The following is a 21046-nucleotide window of genomic DNA, read 5'->3' as shown; positions in this document are numbered from 1 at the left end:
ATGTCAAGTTTCATGTTGTAACTATCTTTGCGGGCAGAGAGGATATAAAATAACAACTCTGTTAATCTGGTTGTGAACAATGACAAACTAGAAGTTTTTTTTGTCAATTTATTAATACATCATAGACATTTTTTCATATATATAATTTACAGTTTGATAACCAGGTATTTCACATTTGTGTCTCCATTCTTTTTTTTTTTCCTTTGCAAACCATAAGTTGTTGGACTTAAATTATTTACATAAAAAAAGTGATAAAAATGAACAAAAGACAGTCATAAACAGAGGAACAAAATGACAGAGGGATGCCATCTGTTTGTAATATATATATATACACCAGGAGGAGTATTTTTAAATCTAAAGCATCACATAATGGGCCAAGCTCCATAATTTTATATTTCATTCCCTTGCTGGTGTGACATTTAATTTTTTTTCCAGATGCAGAAGAGTCTCAAAATGTCTCAGGAGTCCCTTGCTGTCATTCGATATTACAGCTTCCAATTGTGGCAAAGTTAAATCAAAATCTTGCTGACACAATGTCAACAAAAATTAAACATTATACCCTTCATAAACATGACATTTATTGCAGGGGTATAGGTGTTACGTTGTCGGGCTCAGTCCCTGTAAATGCAAAGAGTGAAAGTGACCGCTTTAGTATTCCCATGAGCCGTACAGGGCTCAGATGCAGGACTTTGCAAATTTTCAGATGAGTAAAGAGGGCATGGTGTATGATATAAAGTCTGGCATTTCCCCATAATAGTGTGTCGCAGCAGTGCTCTTCAAGAAAGATGGAAAAGGAGTTTGCGGGAGGGGTGGAAGTAGAGAAGACATGGGCTTGATCATAATCGAGGCTGGTTTGTTATTAGGCGAAAAAAGAGATCTAGCAGACCTCAAGTCACTGTTAAGACATCTGTATGAGTGCCTGCATATGCGGTTGAGGACAAAGGCATTAAAATAGAAAATAAAAAATACAAAAAAAAAAAAAAAAGATCTGACTGAGATGATTATGACTGCAACAGAGATGAAAAGAGGAAAGTGAGAAGTGTTTTGTCTTCTCGGTGTGTCGTTGGATGTAGGCGAGGAGAACCCAGGGATGAGACAGGTGGGTGTCTCAGAAGGACCATCTCTCTTGTGTGCGGGGGTCCATGGAGAGGGAGGGGGACTCTGATGGGGGCTGGCTGCTGCTGTCTTCTCCGTTCAAACTCTTCCTACACACTGGACATGTGTCGTGCTGTGTGGCCACAGAACAGAATATAGTCATATAGTCATGTTAAATGACTGACAGAGTGAGGCAACTTCAGCACGGGTAAACTAATCCCTCAGCATTTTAAACAATGTACTGATGATTTAACCTAATCTGAACACGAACACAGCTTTATTCTGTTACACATTCCTTTAATGGAAGACACTGTAGGTTTAAAGCTGCTGATATTCAATGTATACTTCCTTAATGTTTGACAGATCTCAAGAAAAGACCAAAACCAACAATGCACTGATCCAACACAGTATTCCCTGTGTATCCAAAGCCTGACACAGATTACTCATCTGTGCCATTAACCTCCACTGCTGTCCAAAAACAAAATCAAGAACATACATGCATAGGGCAACATGTTCAGTCATTACAACAAAGGGACATGTTTATTTTGAGTCAACCCCACATACAAGGTCCTGGTGATGCCAATGCTCACTAAACCATGAATGAATTACAACTTAACAGACAAAGTGCTTAACATTCACCCATTCAAACAGACACACCGGTGGCGATAGAGCTGTCAAAGCGTTGGTCTGCCAATCAGAATCAACTTAGTGTTCACTGTCTTGCCAAAGGTCACCTCAACATGTAGACAGGAGGAGCCGGGAATCGCACTGCCAACCCAGAGATTAGTAGATCTCCTGAGCCACAGCCGCCTAGTGCACCAAGCGAACCCACAACTGAAAACAAACGGGCTAATTCACTCTTTTCATGGGATTTGCTGACAAGAACAAAAACTAAAATATTGCCAGCCTTGTCCTCTAAATTTGCCCTGATGTTTCCATGTGGATTACGAGAGAGTCAAAGCATGTGTTCAAATGTCCTTTAGGTCTTAATACCCTCATGGCTGCTGTGTGCTGTACGTCATCTGCAGAATAACATGTGGATGAGGATCTATTCCCTGAGTTTATTCTACAAAGTCCTACCATCTTTGTTGCAACTCACCATTTCCAGCCACGGTACTATACAGTCTGAATGAAAGAAGTGGTTACAGGGTAGCTGTCTAACTGGCTCTCCCACAGCGAAGTCCTCTTTGCACACCGGACATTCCATACAGCAATCTGCAGGAGAGATGGAAATGTGATTTTTACCATTCACTCGCTATCAAAATGCTTGTGGTTTATGGTGTTAATTATTGGTCACTTGGTAATGACTTTCAGTATTTGTTGTGGGGACATCAGATCAGCAGTACCAAATCTGTGTTTGCATCACAGGACAGTAAAACATTTTAACCGTACCAAGCATGGTTTACACTGGCTAGAAAAAACGATGAAACAAAAATATATTGGGGCAAGAAAAAAAACAGACATGCCCAAATACGTGAGCTCTCGACGGCCATGCAAAAAACGCGTAACTAACCACACGGTTACAGCAGAATGATAAAATAGGACGGCATACACAGACACAGAAGAGGAAGTCAAGAAGAACATAACTACAAGAGGATGTGGAAGAAAAACAAGGGGATGTGAAAGACCAGCGAGCAAAAAGAAGTCACCTTAAAGCAATTTATGGAATAAACTGTTGATTCTGTCAGGGTCAATGGGCGTTTCGTGATAAACAGACACGGTTTCAGAGCCATCCCTTGGCAGGCAACAACAGTACGCTCTATCTCAAGGCTACAGAGACTTCTAAACAAATAAGCATGTATTTATATAATGACAGATATGTTGTTTTCTTTACTTAAAAAAAGGTAAGATGGGTTTTATTGGTGCAACCTGATTTAAAATTACTACTTTCAAACTAGCCAGTAGTTACTAAGCACTTAGAAATGCCTTGACATACAAACTTAGCAGATTCACAAAGAGCAGGTCCAACCCAAGGTGTGTACTCAGCTAATCGTCTCAACAGAGTTACTGCATGCAGAGGAACAGAGTGACAGCTCCACAAGCAACTGGTTCTTCAGGGCCATAACAAGAGAAACATGGAGCGAACAAGTGATACAAATGTGAAAACAAGGAATTACTGACCTGCTTGTTCCTGAGAGATACTGACAGTTGGGAGAGAAGAGATCTTCTCTTTCTCTGCTGGAGGAGGCCCTGTGTTCTCCAACTGACCTAGTAACTGCACACACACACACACACAGAGACACACACATGCACGCACACACACACACACGCACACACAGACGCACACACAGACGCACACACAGACGTAAACATCAGAGAAATTAAAAAATGACAAAAATAAAAAGTTGGAGTGAAGTTCTATCAAGTTTGTCTTACCTGTGTTATCACGGCGTCTAACCCTCCCTGTCCCCAAGCGTAATCCCCGGGGTTAGAGTGCAGCATCCCCGTCCTGAGAGAGACACATAGGCTTTTTTCTCAAATGAACTCCAGACAACGTATGGAGATTCAGGCCCAGACATTGTCTGGAGTCGCCCTTTCACACGTTACACACAACAGGTCATTCTCCATGTCAGATGCATTCGTACTGGAAATACTCTGTGTGGTTTAGGTGAGGGGTGGCACCTGGGCAGACTGTGCAGGAGGAGGGGGACTCATCCGTAATCATGACCGTTTTTGATATCAACACATGTATCTGGACGTATCCGCAATATCAATGAAAGAGTGGAAATTAATATACAAGCAAACAGAGAAGAGTACGAAGCAGCTACAGCACAACATCATCGATGTCATCAACACGGCCCAATCAGACAACACGGCGCAATCAGACATAATAATGTCCAGTCAAACTAATTTGGACATTTACATTTTCACACACAGCTCCACTGGTAATGCCTGATAAGTTCAGCGTTGTAGTGCATGTGTGAAAGGGACTCCTGACACCACTAGTTGATTAGAAATAGCACCAATGTTGTGACGTCACAGGAATGTCATCTTACCAAGAGAGGGGAGGTGAGCCAGGGACTCCAGAGTTGGCAAAGAGGCCGGTAAGAAACTGTTGTACAATCCTGAGACAGGAGGAGAAAATATACAACAGTTACTGTCACTGCCAAAAATAAGAACAGTTAGGATTTCTAAGAGCATAAATAGCACTGTCATCATTATACGTAGGTGTGTGCAAAGTGGAGAAGAGAGCCAAGAGGATGTTGAAGAAGACGAAGGAGGTGGAGGCTGAACTGGTCAGTTACTCACCCCTCCACAGCAGGTGAGCGGTCTGGCCTGCTGCTGCCTCTGGACCGGTATCTCCTCTGGCTCTGCAGGCGAGGGGGACGTCCTGATCCCCAGCGTTCCCCGGCTCCTAGTAGACCCCCCATTGGTCCCCCTAGTCCTGCTGGGACTGACCCACCAATTGGTCCCCCTCCCAACCCCCCCAGGTCACTGAGACCCCCCAGTCGCCCTCCTGGGAGCCGAGGTTCTGAATCAAGTGAGTCACCGTCTGTAAATGGCCGCTCCAGTAACAACAGGTGCCATAGCTAGAGGGATGTTGGGATTGGACAGGGGAGGAGACAGGTAAGGGTTTGGACAAAGAGGGATTAAGGACAGAAAAAAGGGCAGCACAATGGGAAGACAGGTGGGCCAACACGCAACAGCAAAGTGAAGAAGGGACAACAGAAAGGTGGATGAAGAGGAAGACAGGAGAAGACACATTTAATCAAAACAGATAAAATGACTGCAATCAAGCCTCTTTGTCCCCTTCCCCACCCTATTTTCCCCAAAACCCCTCAGAGCTGCTTGTACCTCTGCGAAGTGTGTGGCTGTGTCATCTATCCCATTAGCGCCACCCTCTAGGAGACTGAGGGAAAACGTGCACAAGGGGGACAAAAGACGCATTATTAGCAACATCCACCTTACTCTGTGCACATGTCCAGGTTCAGTGCTAGGCTGGGACAAAATGCACGGTGAGCCTACAGTGATCTACAGTGCAACACGGGGGTTCTTGTAAATAAGTGCAGTCCGTGCACCTGCTATTGTTACAGACTAATGCTAAAAGACCTTAACATCTCATGCTGTTTGGAGACAAGAGGCAGATAGTTCGAATGATATATGTCTCTTACCTGGAGTCTTCTGTTACTTCCTCTATGAACCCTGAATCACATCTTGGACAGATGTACTCCTGGAAAGAGTCACCACAAACAGGAAGTCACACAGGTTGGACAGCCCTTCATGGGAATCCTAAAAATATTCTAAAATCCATTTTGCTGAGCGGTTTGGTCAACAAAACAACACTTTCAGTCCGTCTTTGTATGGATATTATCAGTCAGATTTACATGACGGCCGGTGTTTTATGAATGCAGCTCAGGAGGTAGAGCTGGTCTGCCAACCACACCTAAAGTGTGTAGCATTTTAGAAATCATGGCAACAGAATGAGGAAGGCACTACAGCCAGTTTGTACAGCTGGATCATTTACTGTCCCCTCAGTGTAAGCCAGGATTTTCTCAACCATGGGAACGGGACTGAAGCAGGGTCATTTTATATACAGACTAGATTAAGATTAGACTGATCTACTTATTTTATAACATACAGTATGTTAATAAAAAGCAGGTCAAAAAATACATGTTTTTAAACTATATTAGATATTTATCAGCCATTATATTTGGAGCTCATTGACTGCTTTTGAAAACAAAACAAATTAATGTGATGCTCAAACTCATGTGACAATTCAACACCCTCTATTAGCTTGATCTGCAAAAATACAGGGATCTGAAAACCACAATTGGTTAAAAAAGCCAGCAGTAAGAAAACTGCAAAAAGAGCTTAAGTGAATTGTGTGTCATTTTCTCACACAAAGGTTATCACATCTGTTGCATAAATAGACACACGACTGAGAGACGGTCCTTGGGATATAGTGGAGTAGTGTGCTGTGACAAGCCCTGGTGTCACACTTAGTTGGCTCAGTGAAGACATGCCACTGGATTGAGTGTGCCTGAGACAAGCCGGCTAGTTTAGAGTCAGTGACATTGCAGGCTGGAAGTACCCTCTAGGACACCATAAACTTAAGAGTATCACCTGACAAGATTACCTGGAGGACTGACTTATTGACACAATGACTGCTGGCTAATTGACTCTGCTGCTCACAATTGAATTTACCAATCATTTTATTGCTTAATGAGTCAAAACGCCCATCACAGTTCCCTAAAATACAAGATGATATCTTAATATAGCTTGTTTTGTCCACCCAAAACAGACTAAAGCTCAAAGTTACCCCCATAAAAGCCTAATAAAACCAGCAATTCCTCACATCTGAGAAGCTGCAATTAAAAAAAAAAAGAAGACATTTTTGCTTAATAATGGACTTACATAATTAATTTTAATCAGAACTACTGGTAATTAATCTCCTGTCCATCAACTAATCGATTAATCAACTAATCATTTCATATACTGCTGGTTAACGCAGTATAAATCAACAGTACAACAAAAAACAGCTTCCAAAATTAGCGTTAAATTGAATTAACACCTCTCTGAAACTGCTTCAACAAAATTACAATCATGAACGGAGGATTTACCATGAGGCTGTTGTATCAGTGTGGCTTAGTTTTAGTTTGGTGTACCTAATAAACTGGCAACTGAGTGTAAATAGAAAAGTCTCACAACTATCTAGGATGTAGAAAAAATGTATTTAACACATCCTCAGGTTACTAAAAGTGTGCAAGATGTGAGAATGTGTTAGCGTTTACACCTAAACTCCACATTATATTTACGGTAGACTTTAAAACTGAAACTAAAACCAACATGTTTATGTTAGTGAAAATTCCACAAACTCGTTCTCCCAAAATTGTTTTATCGGAAACAAAAACTGAAAACAAAGTCAGCCTAACGTCAAATGACTGCTGCTAACTGTCGGTGCAATTAAACGACAAGGTAAGAACATAAACCTTCTTCTCTCATCTGTTTGTGTTTTGTGTAAAACACAACATCCCCAAGCTGTCAAACGAAGGCGTCCAGCACGCTGCTTTAACAAAACTGTCCCAAACATGCAAGCCTAACAAAGCCTTTCGATATTGGCTTTTGGTGTCCGTTTCTGGACGAAGAAATTTGCGAGTGTCACGAGTTTATTAAGAGAGTTAACAACAACAAACGCCGCTAACTGCTAACTGGCTAGCTAGTGTTGAGCTGGAGCAAGCACGCGAAACAAACGGTCTTTTGGAGAATGGCTGACTTGTCAACCACGCATGTTATAAAGGATAGTTTGACAGAGGAAGAAAGAAAAGCATCTGCCTTACCGGGAGTTTGGGGTTCACTTCTCCCTTACAATAGTGACAGAAAAACCGATGCGGTGGAACAGCCGCAGCCTCCGCCATCTTCCCCAGCCCAGCACAAACACTGACGTCGGTCCTCCACAGACTGAAGACATCTGTCCGCCTCCAGCCCGGCATGCACCGCGGCACCGCTGGGCAAATCCGAGCGAGCACAGCCGATGAGCGGAAGTGATCGTGTGTTGTCAGTGAGAAGCCGCATGTGTTTTCTCGTTTATCTGTGGGATGTTTAAAAGCAAGAGCTGTCTTTGTCCAGAAGCTTCACTCTCAGAAAGGTTTGTGAAAAGCAGCAGACGTATAAACGACATAATGCTCAGGTGTTAGCTTTAGCTGCAGCTAGTCTGCAAAGAGTTTGACCTGTGTGGTCAGCACTTGTGTTTCACTTGCAACTTTGCGACAGTGAAAATAAGCTGTAACCTCATATACCTGTAACCTGTGTAGCTATCTATTAATATTGTCACTGTGAATGACAAACACTGACATTTGTCTAAACGGCCAAGCAGAAGTTTCTGTAAGTTACAACATATGTAATACACTGAAAATACAAGTAGTGGATAGTCGCCATTGAATGTTGGTAACTTCTGTCATATCGTTAGCCTCATAGCATAATTGCCTAAGTCATTTTTTGGCCAAATTGAGATATCTGCCTAACTCTACTCTCCTGACACTGCTGCTTCACCCTGCCTTATCGCCCGAAAACCTTAAAATATGACTTAGGCAATTATGCTATTAGCCTAACGATATATTGGAAATGATGCTAGCCAGGCAAAGGGCACTTGTCTCTTATATTTAAAATTGCACTTCCATAAAGTTTTGATAGAGAAATTAACAAAATAATGGTTCAAGTCAAAGCAGCAGAAGCCAATATGTTTTTAATTTTAGCCAGTCCAGTCAGTATCAGTCAACTATTTCATTCAATGTCATTTTACAAGCAAATGTAGCAAAACGTTATCAGGATCAAGCTTCTCAAATGTGAGGGTTTGCTGTTTTTCTCTTTCATATAATTGTAAACTGAATATCTTTGGGTTTTGGACTGTTGGTGGGACTCTGGGAAACCCACTGATTATCGTTGTTGTTGTGCTTTACTTATTCAGGAGATTAATCAATAATGAAAATCAACGATAGCAGCCATCACTGTGTGTGCAAAGTATGTTATGTAAGGTGACCACTGTGCAATGAAAATGCAAACTTTCAGCAACAGCAAGATAGTGTATCACAAAGTATGATGTGACTGTTGGTCTTTGACTATTTGGTTTTGTAATATCCAGTAATGACACAAATTCATAATTTCTGTTTGTATATTTTTCACATAGGAACAAATAACAAGCAGTGTTTTTGATCGTGCAGCAACAGTAGTCCTCCCCCAACATTATGCATTTCACACATTGTATAAACGGCACTTATTTCCCTTGAAAAAAAAATAAAAAATCGAATTCTTTGCAGTTATGACGTTTTATTTTTTTAATATTTGCCTTCCATGATGAATGTCTTTGTAAATCACTGTATGCAGCGACCCTTTAGTTTGCAAGCTCTTTGGTCCCAATTGTGCTTTTTTGTATGGCTTTATTAGTATCAGGTGTTCTGGAAAGGTACAAAGGCAACGTTAAAATTACTGTATATAAGGTGTATTAAAAGCAAATAGGTTGTATTGACTGATGTGTTGCTACAGGCACTTAATATAGGTTGTTGGGAACCTCACTGTGAGCCTCAATGTGAAATCTTTCTTCATTTGCGTGTTCCCCTGTGTGTCTGCAGATGACTGCCCAGGAGGTGCGTCTGTGTGGTCTCCTGCTGCAGGAGCACTTTGGAGAATTGGTGGCAAAAGTGGGAACACACCTGCTCAGAAGTGGAGCACAGAATTTAAGAACCATTATTCATGAAACTGGCATCTCGATGGACCTGGTACAACTCCTACACTGACTGTCTCTAGACTGCTACCGTCTTTACTTCACACCATGGAAATATTACTATATATTGTATAGTAAGCAGTATGTACACACTGCTTCTCAGCAGTTACAGTTACATTAGTGGACAGTCAAGCCATTGTAGGCATAATGTGCATTTACTGTAGAGATCGACCGATATGGATTTTTCAGGGCCGATGCTGATACTGATAATTAATAATCAAGTGAAACCGATAGCCGATATTTAGAACCGATATTCGCTTGCAGCAAAAATTAAAATTTTGGTGTCAAAATTTAGAGTAACACACCTGGGATTAGAATGAATACTGAAAAGACCTTAACTTTTTGTAAAATAACACAAACACAAAATCTTCATTGAAATGCCTTTAAGTTTAATTATTAATAAAAAGTGCAGGGGCCTTCCAGCAACATTTCTTAAAACTCACTCAAATTAATGAAATAAATAATATAGCTCCCTGAATTTTTGAAACATCCACAAAATAAAGTGAACTGAACTGTTCTGAAATTTGGGTCTGAGTTCGTACTCCCAATTCAGTAGCAGGAGACATGCCAGTGCCACAGTGTTCATATCTTCCAGTTTGGAAAAGCGTTTCATTACACACGTGAGTTGTAGACGGGACCGTAAATTTATTGACTGAAAATAAAACACACTGAGAGTAATCTCCTCGACGTGTGCCCTCTGCGAGTGACAGGCAAAAAGACGATCATTTAACACCAGCAGTGACGTTGCTGCACCGTAGTGTAGTGAGAGCACGAGCGCTGAGGGAGAGGCAACTGTAAACAAACAAGGACACGTTAGCGTGCAGTACTGTTAAACTTATAGGCCATAATCACCTCTGGTGTTGTTTATTGATAAACCAGGAGCCGCCCCACAGGCTGAGACACGTTAGGAGATTTATTATTCCCCCAAAGTAACGGTAACCGAAAGGGCCTATTTTGTTATTGTGCGTCTGGCCACAGCTATAAAGCGGTTGCGGCAGGTTTAACGAGGTGTCCATTATCAGAAATGAATGGACGACGCTGAGGCGTGAACCGTCCGACGCGAAGCGCTGGCTCAACCAGCGTTTGAGCCAGCGCAATAATTTAGAACAAGGCTATTAGACCGGAACTTTTTTATGTGTCCTACAACACTTTTTAACGGACACCCTGCAGCCATTCAAAATCGAGTATTCACCCAGACCATGGTATAAGCCTTGTTGAAGCTGTGAACAGTTTCATCTCCAGAGTCAAACAGCGGAATTCAGCAGGTTTTCCTCCCTTATACTTGCTATAGTCTACCTACCGGTATGTCGTAATGTCTTTTTTTTTTTTTTTTTTTATTAAGTAAGGAACTTCAGGTCATGTTCACTTGGTTACCTCTTTTTTTCTTTCTTTCTTTTTTAATCGTCGTATGCTTGATGGGATTAGACAAGTAGGTCGGTAAAATGTCAACTCTGGGCTTGCATGTTATCACTGAAATTAATCATAAGGTTGTAGTATTTTTAAAACTTCATCATAGAGGGTTTTTATTGCAGCTTCGACTGACTCTGTTGCCTTATCTCCGCTGGATCACCGGAGCAGTCGTCTGCTTCTCCTTGTCTGTGGCGCTGCATGTAGAGGCTTCAGTGTCGATTGGCTGTCACAGACTCACTTGTGCCATGTAGCCAATCAGTGAGGGCTGTGGGCGGGACATTGGTACACAGCCAAGAACGGTGACTTCAAGCGGAGAGACGGCTGCATCAGAGCCAAAGGAGCGCGTTTTAAAATACATTAATTAATTTTATCGGTTATCGGTGGAAAAAATGGCCGATGCCGATGATCGAAAAAATGCCGAATATCGGCCGATATTATCGGCCAGGCCGATAATTGGTCGATCCCTAATTTACTGTATACACACTAATTATTCCACACAGCAGAACTGCAGTAGTAGTTTTTTTTTTTTTTTTGCATCATCAGTTTAAATGCAAAACCCAGTATCCCTTTACATGATGCATCTGTTTCTTCTCCAGAAACCTGATCACATGGCCATGTATAACCTTAACTGTGATTTTAATTTTTACACCATGTGTAAATTAATTTTAACACCATGTTGCAAAGTAATGTTGTTGTAGGTTGTGTCAATGCCAGGGAAAATAAAAACCTGATCAGTATTCACTTTTTTTTTTTTTTTTGTAACATAGTGCAATGCATGCTAATACATTACGTACAATATACAATCTATATATTGTATATATTGTGTGCTTATAAAGGGAGTCACCCCTTTCCTCCCTTTTTCTGTCTGTATGTAGGTTAAGAAGTCCCTGTGCGTGCTTGTGCAGCATGGGGCATGTGTGTTTAGCTCAGGCCGTAAAGGACCTGGGAGCCCAACGGAGTATCGGAGCAGCTGTCATCAGATTCTGAGAATTCTGCGATATCCACGCTACATCTACACTGCCAAAACCCTGTACGGTGACACCGGAGAGCTAATCATAGAGGAGTTACTACAGAGAGGTGACATGACCATGAGCTGCACGGTTAAGACAGTCGCCGACCGCCTCACACAGAACATGGAGGGTCAGTATGTCAGTGTCTGTATCCATCAGAGACTGAGAAAGGAGAGGGAAGCCTTGGTGGCACCCGCCGCTTAACGCCTGTCAATCAAGCAAACACAATCAAAAATATAACTTGTCTCTCTGTCTTAACTGTTGTTCCAGAGGGTCTCAGCATGGATTACAGTGAAGTGTCTACTGCCTTCTCCAAATTGGTGGAGACCCATTTTCTTCAGCGCTGCCCTCCAATGGCAGCAACAGCAGCAACAAAGAAAGCAACTTCAGCTGACCCTGCAACCCCCGCAACCCCTGGTACTCCTGCAGCCCCTGTAAGCACCACCCTGCCCACACCAGAGAGCTTCCCTGACTGCTACAAGGTGCCTCAAGTGACACTTATCGGGCGAGGCAAACGCCAACTCCCCAGTGAAGAAGGAGAGGACCAAAGGAATGCAAAGAAGGCTAAAATGAGTTCAGAGGTGGGTGTTTCAACATGTTATTTACACTTTTAACACATTTGCTGCACCTTTAAAACTCTATTCCCCTCTTTGTGTCTCATATACTCAGATACATGGTGATGAGGGGATTTACTGGCAGGTGAATTTTGAGAGGTTCCATCTCCACTTCAGAGACCAGGCCATCATCAGCGCTGTAGCCAACAAGCTGGACCAGGTCAGGTTAACACATGGATCCTTAAAATGTATTTGTTTAAGGAATAGTCATTTGGGGATATACACTTATTTGCTTTCTTTCAGAGAGTGACATGAGGAGATTGATACTACGTTCATGTCTGAAGAATAAAGACTGGAAACGGAGAGAAACAGCTAACCTGGGTCTGCGCCGACTTGCACGTTTAAAGCTCAAGAACGAACATGTTATATCTTGTCCTCTGTCTGCCTGGCAACCTGATGGTGATGACAAGACTCCAAAAAGTCACAGTGCTCAGCCAAAAGATCTTAACTGTGGTGTGGGTTAAACAAACAAGATATACTGTGTTAGTTAGTGAGCTTTTTTTGTTACCTTAGGATAGAGCAAGACTGGCTGTTTCCCCCTGTTTCCAGTCTGTATGCTAAGATAAGATAACCAGCGGCAGGCTGGAGCTTCATCTTTGCTGTAGAGATGTAAGACTGGTATTACCAAGAAAGCAACTAAATGCTTAATTATTGTAGTCATTTATGACTAAATCATTTCCTCTTGATAACTCAGACTAGCAGTGAGATTGTGAGGACGATGCTGAGGATGAGTGAAGTGACGACCTCGCCCACAGCCACCTGCACAAAGCCCCTCTCAGCCAACGAGATCTTCAGGTCCCTCCCAAGCAGTTACAACATCTCCAGACCCATCTTAGACCAGTACCTCACACTACTGGTTGATGACCCGGTAAGACCTCTGCAAGAAACATGCCACATTTTCCACTCTTATTTTTTTATTTACAAGGTTTTTTTTCAGAGCTACTTGTCCTTGTTTCCTTTCCTAGATGGAGTTTGTTGGGAAGGCCGGTGAAAGCGGAGGAGGGATGTACGTTGTCAGTATCCTTTTTAAACTAGAGGGTCCTTGTCAAGGACCAACACACTGTTTTGTGCCATTTAAATCATGAAACACAAGACAAGGACACTTCTCTTAACTTATCACTCAGATCTGCACAGAGCACTGACCAATCTGGCTCGGGCCACGCTTGAGTCTGTAGTACAGGAGAGGTGAGCGAGTGCGTTTTTAAATTTTAATCATGTGATGCATTTTTTTGAACTTTCGTTAAACTTTGAATATAATTCAACCTGAAAACGCATTAAAAAGTTAATGTATTATGTGCAGCAGCATCATGTCCTTTTATTCATTTCTGTCTTTGTGATTCGTCTGAACGCTCTCTAACTCGTGAACTTATGTCATCACTTAAGAGAGCTGATACATGAGCCGCAAGCTGTCATGTGCTTACACTCTCTTTTTGCCTCTTTGAACAAGGTTTTGCAAATGCTCCATTGCTCAACAACTGTCTCTGTCTGCTCCCCCAACACAATTTCACTGTGTATGAGCATGTGTGTGTTTGTGTGCACCCATGCACCATGTGACATCTTCCTGTCTAACAGCTGAATTGGTTTTACTTTTCTTGTTGGCTAAAGACTCTCTTTCTGTCGTCTTGGCTTGAGCTGAACTAAACATGCACACACAGCCTGGCTGATGTGAGTTTGAGCTTTTATAGGAGGGACAAAAATGCACCACTGTAAAGGATTGCAGGGCAGGATTTATAACAAATAAGAGCGTCAGTGCCAAGCGGAATGTAGCGTAATAATTTTAATAATTTCAGTGCCTTGATTATCTTATTTTTCTAATCATTAGCAGCCACAATTATGCATCCCTGCACTTCCTACAGATTTCATGCATTCTTTGCACTCTAATTTTAACTTAATATTTTTATTATATTTCAGTGGGTTTTATTTGCCATCTTATGCTCTCTGTAATCTATTTCAATCATTATTTTTATTGTATTTTTGCTATTCTTATCAAGTGGGTTCCTTGTTCCTTCCCTGTTTTGACTGTATCTTCATGCGCTTCTTATGTGAAACACTTGGTGCATGTAATTTATTTGTTGTTGAGCTCCATTTCTTGTATGAAAGGTGATATACTATGTACTAATATATTATTATTATCAGATTTGGCTCCCGATCAGCCCGCATCTTCCGTCTGTTGCTAAGGAAACGTCACCTGGAGCAGAAGCAGGTGGAGGATTTTGCCATGATTCCAGCCAAAGAGGCTAAAGACATGCTCTACACACTGCTTTCACACAACCTGGTCCAGCTACAGGTACATGCTCGACATGAGAAGATGCTCTCTTCACATGTCTGTCTTCCAACTAAGCTGTTACCCAACTCTGAGCTTTTAAACTCTAATCTGATTGAATGAAGAGCTTCTAAAACAGTCCTCCTTCTCAGCTGTTGCCAGAAAAGATTTGTAACTTTGACAAAAATAAGAGAACATGCTGATCGCTGTGAGCAATTTCAGGCAAATTTTCTTAGTGTATTAACATGAGTGGCTGTCTGGAAGGTAGGAGTTATCCAAAAAAACAAAAATAAATAAATCTGATCCAAAAACCTACTTCGAAAATTATTTGGCACACTTTTTGAAGATGCACTAATAAAATGTTTTTTTTTTTTTTATTTCATTCAATCAAAATATAAAAAACATAGTGTTACAGGGCTGGTCCCTAAAAGAAGAAAAAAACCCAGCATCTACACAATAAGACACAATATGGTGAAGTTCAGTGCTAATCATTGTATACACATGGATCTGATTCATGTCCAATGTCCCCACTTAAGCCACTTGTCCACAGTTGTTATCCACTTAAATCCAGATTATATTTAACTCCCAGAGGTTCCAATGGTTTCGTCCATGTCTGCAGAAAAAGAACACTTCCATTGTTATAGAGTCCTGTTTTTAGAGTCCCATAGTCACAATCTTGAGGATCAGAGATGTCCACATGGAAGCAGAGGGAGGGTCATCCCCGACCCACCTCACCATGATGGCTTTCCTCGCCAGCATTAAAAGTGATTGAACCACTTCCTCAAAGGAGCTTTTCACACTGCATATTCTTAGCCTGGGGCTATCCTTAGCCCTGACCTAAGAACAGTGTGAGAGAGCCAGGGACATAAAAGTGGATCTGCTGACACCTGTTGACCCGTTCCTGTGCTGTGTTTGCACATATTGAGCTCCAGAATAAGTGAATTTTGTTGCTCTCCAACAAGCAATACAACCTAGGAGTTTTAAATTTGGGACAATTTGGTGAAATTCCTGCTTTGTACTTTCCATAAATGCATGGCGATATTTAGATATTATGTAGGATATTACAGGAGTTTGCAGATTAGAATGAGGTTCTTCTTAAACTAGACCCACATAGCATCAAAGTCAATCTTTGATTCTGTGGACAGTAAAGTGACCATTCTTTAATCTACCTACTCATTTTCTCTGAACAGCCACAATATTTTTTATTCTTCAGGAAATCCCCAAGACTCCTGACTATGCTCCCTCTCGTACCTTCTATCTTTACACTGTCAACCAACTCCCAACTGCAAGAATGCTGCTTCAGAACTGCTACAAGGTAAAACAGTGATCATACTGTAACCTTCAGAGCTCTGGATAGAAGATGATCACCAATGGCTGCTGGTTCTACCTTCAGTAATGTCTCGGCTCTGGACGTTTTTCTCTTTGCAGACAGTAGCCAACCTCATAGAGCGACGCCTGTTTGAGACCAAAGACAGCAAGTGAGTTCATCATAACTGCATGTCCCAATGTTTTCTATATCCTGATCAGAGCCAGATAATGGCACATGATCAACTGCAAAAGTTGTCTAGTTGTCAGCATCACAGATGATTGGTTTTGCGGTTGACCGACAGGCGCCTCCTGGAGAAATCCCAGCGAATCGAGGCCATTCTGGCTTCTCTGCAGGCCAGCGGGGCCGAGCCTGAGCAGCTGACGGAGGTCGAGGAGATGATCACTGCCCCTGAAAAGCAACAGCTGGACGGCTTACGGCTTCATATCAACAAGTAGGAGGAAACAAAACAAAACTGCAGTTGTCTTTTCTACTGGTTTCTTTGGCCTGTTGGCTCATTATTGTTCTCTTCCCTTCCAGGTTAGATTCAGCAGAGAACCAGGTGGATGAAACCATTTTTCTAGTAGAATCGTACATCAACTCCTCTGCCACAAGCTGAGAGGCAGGCGCACGAGCACTGCAGCTCACACATACTACTTTTGCTGTTATTGTTTGTGGATGAATGCTGATGTTTTATAGTTTATGTGACTGGACTATTTCAGTTTGAAGTGATTTAAGATTTGAATGCATTATTTTGCTTGTTCTTAATGCACGTATCAGCAAATGAATAAACAACACAAGAATTCTTCTTTTCAATTGTTTTAATTTCATTACAGAACAAACACAAAACTAGAACAAACAGGACAAAGTGATCGTTTGAAATGTAAAACCATGAAGGAGTCTGTATATTAAATAGAAGAATTGTGGTTTAATACACTTTGATGTTTCCTTGAAATTAAAAAAAAAAAAAAAGATTATTTACATAAGTGCTCCCGACCCTGGAAATAGTGGGTAGTGCATTTCTGTTGGACCCCCAAATGCTCTCTTTGGTCCTGGAGGTCCCTGTTGCGTCTGTGTGTCGAGTCCAACCTCAGGACTGTCTCTGTGCCTGGTATGACTCATGTGGACGTCATGGAAAATGACTGTTGACATGGCAGCAAAAGTTGGGCTCAGTCCTCATGGTTCTCATCCTCTCCTCTCTGTTTGCGTGCGAAGAATCCCAGCTGACGAGAAACGAGAGAGAGATTAATATTCTGTCCGTGCAACGTTCATCACTGAAGAAACTTGAAACGTAACGTGAAAATACCTTCCATAGTACGAAAATGATGAGGGCCAGTAGGAGCAAGCCTCCGATGATGCTGCCAATCAGAATCCACAGCGAGATGGGAATAGCTCGGCCCTTTAGCACCTCCAGTGTCGTCTGCAGAAAAATAGATGAAGGGAGAGATGAGAAGAAAGCAAACGCCATCCACATTTTGCTGCTCAAACTCCTGCTACAGTCTTCTTACCTCCCTCCAGACTGTTTCTGTACCCAGAGTGATGAGGTTAGTCTCCTGAGCTGCAAGGTGATAGGCGCCTATTATCTTCACTGACTTATATTTGGCCTACAAAAAGAGAAACGGAGGTGATGACCAGTGTTTGTGTCATAGGACAGAATAAAAGGACTGGAGTGAGCGTCTGTGTCACTCACTTTTCGGAAGAAATCATCATGAACTCTGCGGCTGACGCGAATGATGGCAGCCTGCCCTCTGAGAAGCTGCTGGACTTCACAGACGACCTCTGTGCACCACGACCTGCTGCAGTTCTAAACATGCAAAATAACAGTGTGTTAACATGTACGCCGCTGCTGCACAGTGTTTAGTAGCAGCTGTGCCACCAGGGGCCTCACCAGTATGTCATTCTGCATCATGTCTTCGGGATGAAGGGGACGCACATCTCTCTGTCTGGCCTTCAGCTGGGCCGGATCGCTCAGCACGCTGCAGTTCACCCCTGTGGCCTGCGGGGCAATTTAAACACATCAGATATGACCTAAAAGAGAGCCACAAACACTCACGCGGCAGCACTACTCACGTTGTATGAAAAGACTTCGGTGACAGTCATGAAGACTCTGTCTCCCGCAGCCACAGAGGGCAGATGCAGCCTGAGCTCCAGATTACTCACAGAGTAACAGCCGAGGTTCTGCAGCTACAAACACAAACAGAAAACTGCTCAAATTTCGCCTCGCCTTGTGCAGACTGATGATGACTCATTTATGTTATACTGGGAGCTTTACAATAACTTGAAGCCATGTGGGCCAAAGCTTTACCCTGAGGTGTGTGTAGAACTCTGGTCCAATTGCCTCTGACACTGTCCGAGTGGGGTGGACCTCATATCGGTTCAAATTAGAGTCACTGCACAGAAAAACAGTAGAAAAATCCATAAATACAACCCTGATTCCAAAAAAGTGAGGTCGCTGTCTAAATGTTTACAATGTTTTGCAAACATCTGGGTTGCACAAATATGTATTTAAAGTAGGTAAAATATCTGATTACTTAATAATACATAGACTATGCTGCACACACACGCATACCTGCTAACAAACAAGTCTGGTTCATACTGAACAAAACTCTGCAGCTGAACACTGTTGTCCCCCAAAGTATCTTCTCTCTCCACACTGTCACTGTAGAAGAACCAGAGGGTTACGTAAACACACAGAAGACAGAAAAGCTTTTTTTAATGTCTTGTGGAGACCTTCTGTTGATTAAAGTTTCCAGTATTTGCGATCTGTGTGCAGAGTATGCTGAACTTGTTGCTTTGGTGAGCTACCTGGCAGCATGAAGCTTCATCTGAACTCGACTGTGCAGAGATGTGCAGCTGAACTCAAACTCCAGCATGAAGTTAACCTGCAAACAAAAAAAAGAGAAAACAGGCTGCTGAAGTGACACATTTCACCTGGAGGAAGTGAAGTAGGAGTGGGCTGAGTGGAGAGAGTGAGGGAGCTATTTCCTCTGCATGCACATACTTTTGACTGGGAGCGAAATACTGGATAGCTGACATTACACAAGTGGCTGTTGGCACCAAGTGCTGTACACTCAATCTTAAAGTGGGCATCCTCCTACATGAAAAGAAAACAAAGTGAGAAAGAGGAAATTGTGTTAGTTTTGTCTCTGTAGATGTATATAAATGTGCATGGTGAGCTACACGTGGTGCTGCATGTGTTAGCTGTTTATATGTGTCTGAGGTTTACCCTAATGCTGAGGCTGGAGAAGTGCAGGTTGCGTGAATAGTGCAGCGTCAGGCTGGTGTTGTAGGCGTTTTCCAGTCTGTTCTGAAGCTGCACCTCCACTGCCAGACGCCTACGAGGGCTGCGAATCACATAAGGCTTCTGTCTGTGGAGAAAACACAATGAGAAGTCACTGAAACTGAGTAGATATCTGATTTTATCAAACTCATGTGGAAAGAAAAGAGACTAGAAGAATATGTCAGATCTGTACCTTGTCCCAGAGATGTCCATATGAGCCTGCAAAACCAGGTCTGTTGTGCACACATCATCCTCACCACAGTCCTTGAAGAACTGGATCTGGAGAGGTACACGTGGAGAGAACAGCAAGTTTAATGGAGAGAAGAGGGAGGAATTATGATGCAGTAAGATAGCTGCTAATGAGAATAGTCCATGTTGTGCCACTCACAGATTTCTTGACAGTTGTTGGCCAGCCTTCATCCAGCACTGGACCACTCTCTGTGTTGTTGATCTTAAACCGCAGTGAGAAGCTAATTGGACGGATGTAATCTGCTGTGTCCTACGACAATGGTAGGAAAAAACAGTTATTAAACAAAGTTTGTCCTGATGCACGAGTTTCTGATTCAATGTCAGACTTATAGCTGGCGTGAGCAGCAACACTCACATAGACATGGAAGGGCAGTTTGTAGCAGACTGTTTGTCCTGTGTGAACTCGGACTGCCAGCTGGGTCTGTCGGTGGGAGCTGTCGTCAAACAGCGCCCGCGCAGACAACTTCCTGTCATCCAACATGGCCGCCACCCACAGATCTGAGGAGGTAGCAGGCAGTTTGGACAGATGGTGAGTGTTGGAAAAATCCCATTCTAATCATTTGTGAGCCAGACCAATTCACAGCACTAACAACGATTGTTATAAGGACTAGAGAGGGCAAGCCTGTGAGTATGGGCTCATGGAAAAATAAAGTGTTATACCAAAGCTGTTGCTGTGTGGTCCAGGGGAGCGGGAGACAGTTGTGAAGCAGGCGGTGGCATTCAGACAGGCTGATTCTCTGCCACCCCTCTGGCAGGTCTTCTGGATGACGTTGATGGAGTGCGGCTGGAAGGACAGACTCACATTGATCTGGACTATGCTTCGAGAGCTGTTGGCAGGAGGGACAGTGGAGGATAAATACTGGATTTAATTTTTAGCCATGTGACACCACAGAAATGCAGAAGCCAGTAAATGACTTTATGTTCTTTAATGTGGAAACTAGCCGGCTATACGTGATGCATTTAATGTGTTGTGTAACTCCATTGTCCCCCAGTGTTTGCAGCAATGGAATAAAATCTGTTCTGACAATTCCTCTCCCTTCCCTTTCCAACTCTGCCTCTACCAACCTGAGCAGCACAGCACTGCCCTGTGCTCCCACTGCCAAGTCTATGAGCTCATCTCCATCCAAGTCCAACTGAGCACTCACACTGCGGCCAAAATACTGCAGGGAGGGGGAAATCGATGACCCTGGGATACGCTGCGAGGCAGAAACAAAAGCAGGAATTAGCTGATTGAATCCTGAAATACTTCAGTGAAAATGTAATTGTATGTGTCAAATACCTGCTTATAACTGTGGATGATGTAAATGCCCTCTCCGTGGTAGACATAGATGGCCCCCCGGTGCTCATCCTCCAGCGGGGCTCCCACCAGCAGGTCAGTGAAGCCATCATGGTTGAGGTCTGGAGCAGCTGCCAGTGCATAACCAAACCTGGCATCCTGGGACTTTTCCTCAGACTTCAGAGTGCCATTAGAAACAAACACCTCCTCCTGGCAGAAAAGAAAGGGTAGGGGAGGAAGGTTAATGGTAACAGGATACAATGCAGGGGCTGAAAAATAGATTTTATTGTCAGTCTTGTGAGAAAATAGCAATGGGGATTGAGCA

At 42.7% G+C, this 21046-nt stretch overlaps 3 protein-coding genes across 3 annotated transcripts in view; 1 reads left to right on the top strand and 2 right to left on the bottom strand.

Moving 5' to 3' along the window:
• Positions 1–63: 63 nt before the first annotated feature.
• Positions 64–7532, bottom strand: rnf115a (ring finger protein 115a). The gene is made up of 9 exons (XM_070966024.1): positions 7374–7532; positions 5208–5266; positions 4891–4945; positions 4345–4625; positions 4092–4160; positions 3472–3544; positions 3217–3310; positions 2195–2310; positions 64–1228 (listed from the first exon to the last, which is right to left on the bottom strand). The coding sequence occupies exons 1-9, from the start codon at positions 7524–7526 to the stop codon at positions 1109–1111; spliced, it is 1020 nt and encodes a 339-aa protein (XP_070822125.1). The 5' UTR covers positions 7527–7532; the 3' UTR covers positions 64–1108.
• Positions 7521–16846, top strand: polr3c (polymerase (RNA) III (DNA directed) polypeptide C). The gene is made up of 13 exons (XM_070966019.1): positions 7521–7681; positions 9162–9308; positions 11599–11863; positions 12004–12314; positions 12403–12507; positions 13042–13215; positions 13313–13364; positions 13472–13532; positions 14484–14634; positions 15824–15925; positions 16039–16088; positions 16221–16370; positions 16457–16846. Exons 2-13 carry the CDS (start codon positions 9162–9164, stop codon positions 16533–16535), a joined length of 1647 nt encoding a protein of 548 aa, XP_070822120.1. The 5' UTR covers positions 7521–7681; the 3' UTR covers positions 16536–16846.
• itga10 (integrin, alpha 10) overlaps positions 16730–21046 on the bottom strand; it is a 24981-nt gene continuing 20664 nt past the window's right edge. The window contains exons 14-30 of the mRNA XM_070966016.1: positions 20725–20931; positions 20511–20641; positions 20106–20272; positions 19801–19943; positions 19585–19695; positions 19390–19475; positions 19143–19284; positions 18918–19010; positions 18722–18798; positions 18486–18575; positions 18222–18306; positions 17987–18100; positions 17805–17912; positions 17607–17720; positions 17425–17520; positions 17223–17336; positions 16730–17139 (exon numbers count right to left, since the gene is read on the bottom strand). Coding sequence (XP_070822117.1) covers positions 17086–17139; positions 17223–17336; positions 17425–17520; positions 17607–17720; positions 17805–17912; positions 17987–18100; positions 18222–18306; positions 18486–18575; positions 18722–18798; positions 18918–19010; positions 19143–19284; positions 19390–19475; positions 19585–19695; positions 19801–19943; positions 20106–20272; positions 20511–20641; positions 20725–20931 — 1932 coding nt within the window. The 3' untranslated portion in view covers positions 16730–17085. The remainder of the gene's footprint in view (positions 17140–17222; positions 17337–17424; positions 17521–17606; positions 17721–17804; positions 17913–17986; positions 18101–18221; positions 18307–18485; positions 18576–18721; positions 18799–18917; positions 19011–19142; positions 19285–19389; positions 19476–19584; positions 19696–19800; positions 19944–20105; positions 20273–20510; positions 20642–20724; positions 20932–21046) is intronic.

Source organism: Chaetodon trifascialis, chromosome 7, assembly GCF_039877785.1.
Source record: "Chaetodon trifascialis isolate fChaTrf1 chromosome 7, fChaTrf1.hap1, whole genome shotgun sequence".
Taxonomy (NCBI): Eukaryota; Metazoa; Chordata; class Actinopteri; order Chaetodontiformes; family Chaetodontidae; genus Chaetodon; species Chaetodon trifascialis.
Note: the sequence above shows the minus strand (reverse complement) of the source record. Positions and strands in the feature narration are given on the sequence as shown.